Raw genomic sequence first — 12,402 nt, 5'->3', positions numbered from 1 at the left:
TTATTAAATTAACCTGAATGTATATTAATTCATTAATTTAAAAGATCTGATTTTAATTATTAGTTTAAAATATTATGGGACTTTTTAAATACTATTCACTATAAGGGCTTTAAAGTTTTAATTAGTATCTTATTTTAAATTTACAATCTACTTTAAATAAAATAAAATAAAAACATACAAGATTACAACTAGATATAGCTTAAACGTTTTATTTTCTAAAAAAAAAAACAAGAAGGATAAAAATGGTTTTGATAAAACAAAACCATTAAATCAGTGGTTAATTACCGAAAAAGTTCATTAACAAATTTATAATCTTAAATGTGTGTATATTATTAAATTCTTAAAATTTAATTATTAATTTATTATTTTAGAATTATAAGATTCTGATTTATTTTGACTATAACAAAATTTGTATTGATGCGAGGTGCGCAGAACTTAAAAAGAGACTTTAACTTAAAAAAAGAATATATCGAACTGTCGATACTTATTAACAGTGTTCCTAGATAAACATTATTAGGGTTGGAAGATACATACCATATCTAAAAGATTCTTTAAAGTGTTTATTGGTATCCAATTTTCAGCTATAAAAGTATTTTTTTCTGTGACAGCTGCTTTTAAATAAAATAAGATAAAAACATAAAAAAATACAACTAAAGTTACGAAATTAACTTTTTTTAAATAGTTAAACAGTATCTTAATAACAAAATTGTATCACATTTTCTTAATTACTTTCACGTGCTCTAAGCTATATTTTACTTATTTTTTTTAGAGTATTTTTCTTTCGTTGTGATTTGCGCATTGTTATCCATATTGTATATATTAATATATATTTTATGCTTCACTTCAGACACACATCCACACAAATACACACGCAAACACACACATTGATACTCACATGGACACGTACAATCTGCATGACTAGGATATCAACATCTTGAGTTTGGCCAGCAGTTGAAGAAGGAATCGTCTCGAATCCTTTTTGCTTCCATAGGCCATGTTATCATTTCAGTAATTGCATTTTTGTGTTTGTCGTTGTTTTTGTTGTTCTTGCTGTTGTTGTGGCTCTTGTTGTTGTTGCACTTTACCGTTTTTGCTTCCTCTGGATTCTCTAAGGGGTTATTTTGATAATTTTCTCAAGAAAACTCAACCCAATACAAATATGGCCCCATAAATACTTGACCTGGCCTCTGTGCATACTTTTGTGCGTCTCTCTATCTAATTTTCAGCAAAATGCAATGCACACCAATACACACACGCACACACACAAATACATATACATTCGATGCAGCATTGCATTAATAAATATGCACAGCTTGCATTTATATAGCATACATTCAGTTTCTAGCCGGTTGCATGTTGCTATTGTTGGGGGATTTATTTCGAAATTCTTTTTTCCAACTCCCTCTCGAGTTTTCTCAAGCTGCTTCCATTTCTTCTGCAAAGTTTCAGCTCTTTGATGAATCATCTTATGAACAACAGTGCATAAAGATAGACGAAATGTGTTATTTTCTAATGTGTTTTTAAAACGTTCTTATATTTTCTTTAATTTTAGAAAAGCATACAAAATAAATATTGGCAAAAGAATGTTGAACATAAATTATTAAAATTTATTTCTTCTTTTCAGTTGTCAAAACACTTTATGTAATATTCTTCATATTAAAATCATATCAAATTAAAAATTGATTTCAATTATTACGAATAAACTAAATAATGTAATAATATACAAAATACCCGCTACCCATTTTCAATTCTACAATATACAAAAAAAAATATCAAAAATATACCGAAGAATACTACAATATACCGATGACTAAATTTGGTATATTAATATAGTACTATATTTAAATTATACCATAGAGTATTAAGCATACCAGATTATCAGCCGATGCAACTAAGACCAACTATTGCAGTTGGCTTTCTTTATTATACAAAAGTATTTGCTAAATAAATTCTACAATTTGTATCTAATCTATTATATTATATATACCAAACATCGCGACTCTAGCATCAAAATTACGCTTGCTATTTGATTTTGTCGATTTGCGGGGCGGACGTAGGCGTGTCAAAAATTTGAAACAAATTTTGTGCAAACTTTAAAAGTACTCTATTTCTTGTTGTCTCTGGGATCTAGCACGGACAGACAGACGGACATGACATCTCGTCTGTTGGTGCTGATCATGAATATATGTACATACATATATACTTAATGGGATCGTAAATGACTTCTTCTGCCTTCCACCGTATGGGTAGCGGGTATAAAAACCAAGAAAGTGACGGAAAACTGAACAGCTTTTCGGTATAAGCATATTGAAAAAAATAGAAATGACTTTTTATTATTAATTTTTATATTACAAAAAATATTGTAAATAAATTATCCGTCATACTATCATCTATATTCATATGATAACGGATTTGTCACATTGAGCGTTGTCTTCTTTAAAAAGAAATCAACTTCATAGTTGATTTAATCATTTTTGATAAATTTCATTTTATACACGGACAGACAGACGGACATGAATATATTATCTCGGCTGTTGGCGCTGATCATGAATATACATACATATATACTTAATTGGATCGTAAATGACTACTTCTGCCTCTTACACAAATTTTCTTCAGGCACAACGAAATAATACCCTTCCACAATATGGGTAGCGGGTATAAAAACCAAGAAAGTAAAGGAAAACTGAAAGGTTTTCGGTATAGGCATATTGAAAAAAATAGAAAAATTTTTTATTATTAATTTTTATATTACAAAAAATATTGTAAATAAATTATCCGTCATACTACCATCTATATACATATGATAACGGATTTGACACATTGAGCGTTGTTTTCTTTAAATAGAAATCAACTTCATAGTTGATTTAATCATTTTTGATATATTTAATTTTATATTTGTAAATACAAATTTTGTAAATTGATTTATAAAATATACTAGATGAATATTATCTTAGTTTAATAAATTATTGTTATTATTAAAAATAATTGTGCTTTTTCTCCAACTTCTTGGGCATAATGGAATACTTATTTTTATTATTAAAGTGACACAGATTGGTTCAGTTACTACTTTGAAGTGGAGTTGAATTTTCAAGTAAACTTTTGAAATATGAAACGTAGATGACTTAAAGCAAATAAGCTGCATGTTCCTGATAACTGTAAGTATTCATTAACAGATGTCATTTGCTGCAAGACGAAAACATTTAAAATCCCATCAAATGAAAATAAAAAATGTATCAATCATACGATGATATTGTATAGTTTTGAATCTGGATGTATTGTAATTCTTTTGCTTGTCGGTAAAAATTACAGACGAACAAACAAATTGATAGGGCAAGTGCGAGAGGGGGAGTGAATAGGGAGATGGAGGGAACAAGACAAACAAACAGCCAGGATTGCGGTACCAAAGAGAAGGGAAAGATGTGGGAGAAGAATGCGAATAGGGAGGCTGATTGAAGAGGGCAAATAATGAGCTTTGGCAGAGGAGTAATTCCCAAAAAGAAGGAGGTGTGTGTGCGAGTGTGAGTGTGTGTGTGTGTGTGTGTGTGTGCAGCTTAACAACGCAACATAAATTAACGCATATTTCAGTTGCAATATAAAAACGCACAAAGCGAGTGAAGAGCTCGCTGCAACGGACAACAACGTCAACTGCGATGAAGCTGGCAGAGGCAGAAGCAGCATCAGAGGCAGCGACAGCGACGCCAACGTTTCAATTATTTGCTGTTATTGTTGTAGCTGCGCGTGTTGCTGCTGTTGTTGTTATCATTAACTTTGTTGTTGTTGTCAAAAGTGCCAGAGCAGCGGGCATTTTTTTGTGTGTGTCCTTTTTTTTGTTGTTGTTCTTTCAGCCGCTTCTGCTGCTGCTGCTGCACGCACAAAAAATGAATAAAACAGACAACGCCCTATCACACACACACACACACACACAGATGCACTCCCCCCCTCTCTTCTGCCAAATGGGTTGTATGTGTTGTAAAAAGCTGCCGCCGCGCCTAAAAGTATGCAACGCATTGGCTGCCTATCTGTCAGGTTGCATCCTCAGCTCTCTCTGCATCTCTGCAGTTGTACATTATTTACCTCTTGTTCGTTTTTTGCGAGTGCAGCCGCTGCCGTTTTTTATGGGTTTTATTGTGTGCGTGCGCGAATGAAAAATAAAATATATAAAAATATATAACGGTACCGCTCGAACAGCGCCGGCGTCGACGTCGCCGCACGTTGCACGCACATTGTCATGCCCCACCATTGGCCTCGGCGTTCCTCTCGTTCCTCTCGTGTCTCCCGCCCCAGAGGCCGTGCGTCGTCCGCACCGATGCCATGAAAAAATGAACACAAAAAGCAAAAGAGATGCCCAAATGCGAAAACGCGTGCAAGCAAACGGGCCGAAGCGATATTTTTCTGGCCGGGATCAGGGCGTATATATTGCATATATGTGTGCAGATACATATACACACACACACACAGAAATATATATATATATATATATATATAGGTGCAGTGATTGCCACAGCATGCGGGGGAGGCGAATGGTAACTGGCAAGGGCAGAAGTAGAGGTAGCCGTAGTATAAACACAACACAAAAAAAATACACCCCCGGACGGACAGCCGGCGGGGCCAATGGTGCGTATGTGTCATGATGGTGGCGACGGCGTCGTCGCTGCATCAACAACAACAACAACATCAACAACAATTAAAGCAAAACATAGATTTAAAAAACCAAAAAAAAAAGAGGAGTAAAAACGTTTTGCTGCTGCTGTTGTTGTTGCTTTAAGCTCTGCACAAATATATTGCAAATATTTGTTGCATATTTATTTTATTTGTTTGTCGCGTTTTATTTGGGCTCCTAAAAGCGCACAACACTTTTTAATTGGGTTAGTAATTGAAATTTATCGAACGCTTCCACGCACAGCACACAGAGCACACAGTGCTCAGTGCTCAGTGCATCGACACAGTCCCCAGGGACGTGTTCGTGAACAAAAAGCGCCAAATGAATTGCACGCATTTGAAAAGTAGACATCAAACAACCATAACAAAAGCAACAACAATAACAACAACAACAACACAGACAAAGGGAACAAGTTAAAGAAATGAAAATAGAGTTTTTAGTCCATTCAATTGTAATTGTTGAAAAGACCCAAGGGAAAACTAATTGCCATTCAGAGCTTCCTCCCTCAAACTTGAAAATGTAACATGAGATACCTGGGGGTAGCTATAGCTATAGGTTCGTATTTCCCAATATCGAAGCATATACATACTACTAAATCTTTTATGCCTTTTTAATTGTAATTAAAATAAAGAACAGTGCACATAATTATTATTATAACATTCATTTTGTCTTTTAAGTCTTATTCAATGAATTACAAAAAAAATAATTTTTATTTTCCCTCCTTCCTAATCTTCCCTGAGTTACCAAGCGCCTTAAGCTTATTTATTTAATATTTAATTTGTTTGTTTTTCATTTTATAATCCTTATTTAACTTTAAGAAATAACAAAAGTAACTGTATAATTGTGCTTTTGTGATTAATGGGATTTGTTTTGTTTTCATTTAATTTTAATCTAACTACATTATTATTATTATTTGATTTTATATAATGCAAACTGTGCATAGCTGATGTTAAGTAAATAAATAATCATAGTTAACTAAATTATTATTGTTAAATATATAAATAAATCCATTGCCCAAATATTCATCACATGCATTACAAAAAGCTGCAATTCATTTGCCAAACCAAAAAAATCTTTTTCGATCTCGCGATTTCTTGTACTCAGTAAGCCAAATGTTAAACTCACTACCGTAATATTTTTAATGACATCTGGAATGATATTTACAAAAATTCACTTCTTGTTGATAAATTAGAAAACGTTAAAGTAAAATAGTAAATATTCTCAACAATTTTGGATGTCATAGATTTATGAGTTGGATTAGAGAAATTCACAAAACACTTACCCATGATGGTCAGCCCATTTAAGAGAAACTGGTTGTATAACTTTGCATTCGATTCAAAATGTGTGGACTTTTTATTGGTGTCCTTTGGCACAGCATCATTAAGAGCAACAACAACGATAAGAGTGAAGCAAGATCATCATCTCAGCCACATCTAAACAGTCGAATTCACACACAATGGGAACGACACAAGAAACTGGACATTATCTGCCCAAAATATAAGGTAGAATAGTGAAGAGGATATATGCGGGCCAGAAAGATTGCAAATCAAAAGGACAACAACATCAACGGGCAACGGGCAGCAGCATCTTGGAATCCACCCCAAAAACAAGGAAGTGACCAAAAGGGGTTGCATCTTGGCCGGGATGCGTGTCAAAGTTCAACGTCTCGCCTCTCTGCACATTGATGCTGTGTCCAGTTTGAAAAACCGGCCTGTTTTTGCGCTCAAATCTGTTGAAATTTTGATGTGAAAGTTCAGAAGATTTTTATAAAAGTTTCATGTCCTGCCACGGATGCTCGATTCTTGATTCTCGGTACTCGGTTCTCGATGCTGATGCTGAGCTGAGCTGAGCGTGAGAAAGTTTGAATCGCCATCGAAGAAACTCGTTTATGCCCAATGTCTACTAATGTCCTGCTACAGATGCTGTTGTCCTCTAGCCTCCATTCCACTCTTTTCATCTCAGCTCCTCCGGCGTAACTAGTTGACCATCGTCTTGCCACTTAGCCAGCGACCAGCGAGCGAGAGATTTATTCATGTTATTTGGCCAGTTTGCTAATTACTAACCAAATGCCAAGACTTTGCTGCCAAACATTAGCTCAACAAATGGTCAAGAGGCTGCTGATACTGCTGCGACTGTTTCGCATTGTTTGTCTCCAAGTCGTTGCACTAATTGTCCTCGAAGGCGCACTGACTGTAGCCTCAAATGTCCCCCATCGAAGTGACTTCGCTAACTTCGCTGACTTCTCTCTCCCTCTCACAGTTGACCAATGCTGGCCCTATTAGCTTAGATATTCCATTAGGCGGCATCGATTACTCAGACATGCATTGATTTTTTTCACAAGTGACTGCAAATTTCAATGCATAGCCGATGAGACGCAGACCCTAATGAGCTCCTGTTTAGCGAGAGAGTATGCGATTGCAGTCCACATTCGGTAAATAAGTCAATGAATTTGGACTATCTCTTATTCGGAGTTATATAATGGAAAAAAATAGAAGACATGCACATTGCACTTATGTGGGATAATAAGAAGCATTTTAAGTGATCTCATTTTGTCGCATACCAATAAGGTGAAAGGGTAAAACTTTGTGCCAGATGAAAATGATATAACTATGACCGTCTGTCCATATCTCAGAGACTATAAGAGAAAGAAATGAAACTTGTTTCGACATCACTTATTTTTGTACGCAGAACGATTTTGTTTCAAATTTTTGACCCAACAATTAAATAAAAAGCGTAATTTAAATTTAATTCTTACACTAATATCAACATTATTTATCGTTCGTGAATATTTTTGGTTGCGTTCAGATGAAATTTGTGAAAATTATTGTACTAAAAAGATTATTTTATTTTGCAAAAATTTGCTGATGTTGTCGAGTCGGTTCAATATCTGGTATATTTTGTAAACTATGGTTTATTTTGATAGTGTAGCGATATACTAAATAAATAATTATTACAAGGTTCTGCATAATTTTTATTGATTTTCTAAGCCCTCTAATAATATGAGCTATATTTAGTAAATCATCTTAATCGAAAGTTTGGTAAAGTAATAAATTGTGTTACAACAACTTTCTAACTTTAATCCTCATTTAATGACGTCTGACCTATGCACATTTGCAGACTCATGCCACAAAACCGTTAAGCAATACGTATGTTTATTTTCATCTCTAATTACTGTCAACTTCCAGAGATTTCAAGAAAAACGTTACATAAAACCGGTCGGTCTTTAATATTTTCAGTAACTGACAGTTGATGTCTGCGTAATTTTGGCGGTAAAAGCACAAGAAGTTTTATGCAAAAAGATCCAGTTTTGTGTCGATGTTATGAGGGTCCAGCAATTAAGTTGATCTTGGCCTGTAGATGCTGAGCCGCAGACAGAAGTCAGATAAACACTGAGACCAAGACACGGAGGGAAGTTCTCAGTTCTGGGACAGTTCTAGCGGCCAATCAGGAGTCCCGAAAAGTTGCTTAGCAATTCCTACACATAAAGAATAATCAAAGCAAATAGATAACCCTTAAGGAGATACAGCTACAACCACCCCAAAATCGAAAACGGAGAATGTAAAATTCCGTTGCATACTTTCGCGCACGAACTGAAATTCAGAAGAAGGGAATTTACATATTAGTTAGTGAAAGATTATTGCTAACTCCGAGTTTTACTGAGAACTCTTATTTTTTCACTATGCCAACATAAATCTTTTATTCTCCGATTTGGGTGTGAAGGCGCAACATGTGGCGCGGTGACAGGCAAAGAAACAACAAGCGAAACCGAAAGCCAAAACAAAAGCAAAACAATGCGTATTTCAAGGCGAAAAAAGGCGCAACAGGCGACGGGTGGCAAGTGGGCGTCTAAACGTGCCACAACATGTGGGCGAGCGAGAAAAATGAGCGTAAAACATTTTTTAAGGAAACAACCAAAGCGTGGAACTCTCACCGCCGAAAAGTATGCTACGAAAAATGCAAAATACTTGGGCCAACTTTAGGGGTTGCTTGAGAGAGACAGAGTGAATAGCGGGTTGATTTTCAGGAAGACATTTTTCGGCATTCCTTAAAAGCACAATGCTGAGCGCAGCCCACATTGGGTTGGCTCCGCTCACTCTTATTGTCTCTGACTACAATTGTACGATTATTGAGGTAGGCACATGATTATCTATTTATATTTGGAAGATTTCCTTATGTAGTCTTGAACAGCCACCCCTTTGGCAGAGACTACTGGCCTTCATTAACTTGATGTACAAAGTTCAAAGATGACCGGTCAAGCAACCGGTTTGCATCTGGCCCAGCCTGTCTTCGACTGGACCTGGACCTGAACCTGATTGCCTATTCTTGGACAGCATCTGTGCTCTACGATGGCATCGACTGGACCCAAAGCTGATCAGTTGAGTTTGAACTTTCATTTCGGTCGCGTCGCGTTCGCAACTTTTCTGTTTTGGCTTTGTTCTCTCTATTGAAATTCTCCCATTTGTTTTTCGTTAATGTGGGGATTTCTGTTTAATGTTTTATGTTTTTAATGTTGTTACAAAATTAACATTTGTTTTTGTTGTCCCTTTTGTTGACCATTTTCGTTGTGCACGTTTAAACTTATGGAAATAACAAAACAAAATTAAATGTAAGTGTGAATCGATCGAATTGATAAACTATTCATGTGAAAATTTAAAGTGCAGTGAAGTTGTGAAAATAAAGATTTAATTGTGAATTCGAAATTTGATGAGTGATTTTTCCCTTTAATTTGCAGTGAACTCCATGAAATCCCACAAAACGAAGAATTGATTTCAATATAACAAAGCCACACACAAATTTCAAAACCCATATCAAAATTAATGCGCTGCTACATCGCTTGGACTTTGCCTTGAACACAAATTGAATTTCATTAGATATTTGAACAAAATTTCATACACATATGGAGCAATCCAATGGCAATCGTAAGCAGCTCTCTGAGTCCTCGACACTCGGCATGACGGAGAGTGGCAGCAATAAGCGAAAACTCTACGCCATCGATGAGCGCGAGGAGAGCTCTCCAGTCACAGTGAGTGAACTGGAACCCGAGGCAGAGGCTGCCTACGATGCGGATGTGGATGAACTGGAGCAGCCCGTGGCAGGTCCGCCGCTTGCCAAATTGGCCGGTGAGCGTGATGTCATCTATGAGCTGTTCCAGCCCTGGGCACTAAAAACCTATGGCGATCAGGCAAAGACCAAGACGATAACGCTGCGCAAGAAGGCGCGCATTCTAAAAGCACTCGAGGGCAAGGAACACAGTCGTCCGGACAGCTCCAAGTTTCGCTTCTGGGTGAAGACAAAGGGTAAGCTGAACTCATTTTAAGCCGTAGCCTTCACTAAGCCAAGTGGCTTAATTACATTCATTGCAGGTTTTACCACCAAGCGACCTGAGGGATTCGAGGAGGCGCCGGGCAGTCATCGGCTTCTTCAGCCGCTGCCCAGCACTGCAGTTCTCTCCGATAATCCAGGCGCCGTCGATCTGTTCGCAGCTTCGGCTAGCAAGGACTTTGGTCGTCGCATCTATCGCAAGGTGGCTTGCGTGGAGGAATTCTTTGATATCATCTACAACGTGCACATGGAGCTGGGCGGACGCAGTGGCATGCATGCGGGTCAGAAGCGCACGTATCGCATTGTGAGTGTAGCGTATAAACCATTTCCTTACTTAAGGGTCACTATTCACTGTACACAAAAATATTTATTTGTATCGTATAGTTTTAATACACTTGCAGTCTAGCTAAAATTTAAGCATTTGTGCTTGAAAATGTTAAACGCAAACATTTTCGAAAATATCACATTTTGTGCATTACTCATTATGTTATTATTCTTTATATTCATCAAAAATTTCATAGAGTATAAAGTTTGACAGGAGTGTTGAATGCATTCGTTTGACAGAAGTGAAGTGCTAAGTTTCACTTAGCGACAACATGTACAACAAAATGCATTAAAAGATGATAAGAGTTCACTTAGCTGCAAAATTCTACTAGCAGCGTTATTCTCACTTACTGGTCACACGAAAATTTCATTAAAATACGAGTTGAGGCCATTAAATGACATATAATTATATTTTATTTTATTACCATATGAAGATATAATACTAAACGCTTAATATATAGTATAGTATTATATAACGTCATTCAGTTAGATGTAGATATAAATATGAAATCTACATAATAACTACTAGCATGACATACATCTTGACTTCTAATATATATATATATGTATATTGTTTATTTCTTCTCTCTTTTATCTAGATCACCGAGACTTATGCTTTTCTGCCCCGTGAAGCTGTCACACGATTTCTAACCATTTGCCCCGAATGCAAAAAGAACCTGAGACCCTCATCGCCCGCAACGGGCGGCAAGGAGTCGGAGCTGGTGGGCAATGAGAGTTCGTCCGAAGTGGAGAACTACTTGAGCTACTCATCGCACACCGAAAGCTCCCTGGAAACGGGTCCTGCGGCCAAACGGCGTCGCCACTCGAGTGCCGATCTCAAGGCACATGCCCCCTTGACCGCAGGATCTGTTGCAAGCAGCGCCAGTGCCAACCAGCTGGACGCCATTACAGCTCCAGCCCCCAGTCCCAACACTAACATAAGCTCGGCCAAAGTCGAGGTGGCTGTCGAAACAGCGTCGGTCAGCGTGCCCAAGATACGAGTGAAGAGTCAATTACAACGTCCGCTTAGTCCGCCAGCGGCGCCAGTTGAGACAGCAACAGCAGCCCCTTACCCCCTTTGCCCCATCCCCTGACTGACCCCGCACAGCTTCATGGCATCGATATGCAGCTGCTGAAGTCGCGGGATAATCTAGTTCGCTATTACGACTTTATGCGACGCTTCTATGCCGGTGGCTCGTTGCTCAGTCAGCCGGTTTTAGCACCGCCCCTTTACGGCAGCAGTCTGCTGCAGAGTCTTAGCTATCCAACCACCACCACCACCTCTACTACAAGCACCGCAGCTACCACCACCAGCACAGCAGCAACAACAACAACATCTAATAACAATAGTCAGACACAAGCCAAGCCGTTGTCCGTGGCAGCGCCTCTCAAGACAGTTTCCCCGACGCCAACTGCGTCCGGCTCTCAGCAATTGAAGACATCCCCTGATAGCTCGTCTCGTGCACGCTCACCGATCGTTTCGCTGGCCACGCCCTCCATACCATATACGCCCATCAATTTAACAAAAGCTCCATTTTCCAGTTGCAGTTCCAGCAGCAATGGGCAGCCCACCTCGCATTCCACGCCCGTTGCTATGCCGCCCCTTAAACTGGAGCTCCTCAGTCCACCCAAGCCATTGGCAGATCTTCGCATTCCCCAATTGTTGACGCTGCGTGGCGCTGCTGCTTCAACGGAGCAGCATCCGTTGCCTGTGCCGCTGCCGCCTCTGGACTTGGAGCGATTAAAGCCCATCACATCCACCTATTTGCAGCTAACACGCAGCATGGGTCTCAGCGATGAGGATGCTTTGCGATTTGACAATCTGGTGAGTAAAGACTTTAAATACACTCTTTAAAATTATATTCCAATTTACACTTATTTTCCATATTATAAGAAAAATTTACCCTTTTATGATGTGAAGATTCATTGATTCTTATGATCTCCTACCAACATTTTTAACACACATTTTCCTAGTCTTAAGTTTATATCAATGATGTCCCGCTTTTAATATCCATCAAAGTATTTCCATATGATCTCTGTCAGCAATGAAAATCATATATTTATTATTTTTACAAACATTTTACCCCCACTAC

At 37.9% G+C, this 12,402-nt stretch overlaps 1 protein-coding gene across 1 annotated transcript in view; it reads left to right on the top strand.

The window, feature by feature from the left end:
- Nucleotides 1–9,183: 9,183 nt before the first annotated feature.
- LOC132798667 (uncharacterized) overlaps nucleotides 9,184–12,402 on the top strand; it is a 70,450-nt gene continuing 67,231 nt past the window's right edge. Inside the window, 5 exon segments of the mRNA XM_060810613.1 lie at nucleotides 9,184–9,269; nucleotides 9,396–9,960; nucleotides 10,027–10,289; nucleotides 10,909–11,356; nucleotides 11,359–12,134. Of these exon segments, the coding sequence (XP_060666596.1) occupies nucleotides 9,561–9,960; nucleotides 10,027–10,289; nucleotides 10,909–11,356; nucleotides 11,359–12,134 (1,887 nt within the window). The 5' untranslated portion in view covers nucleotides 9,184–9,269; nucleotides 9,396–9,560.

Source organism: Drosophila nasuta, chromosome 2L (assembly GCF_023558535.2).
Source record: "Drosophila nasuta strain 15112-1781.00 chromosome 2L, ASM2355853v1, whole genome shotgun sequence".
NCBI lineage: Eukaryota > Metazoa > Arthropoda > Insecta > Diptera > Drosophilidae > Drosophila > Drosophila nasuta.
Note: the sequence above shows the minus strand (reverse complement) of the source record. Positions and strands in the feature narration are given on the sequence as shown.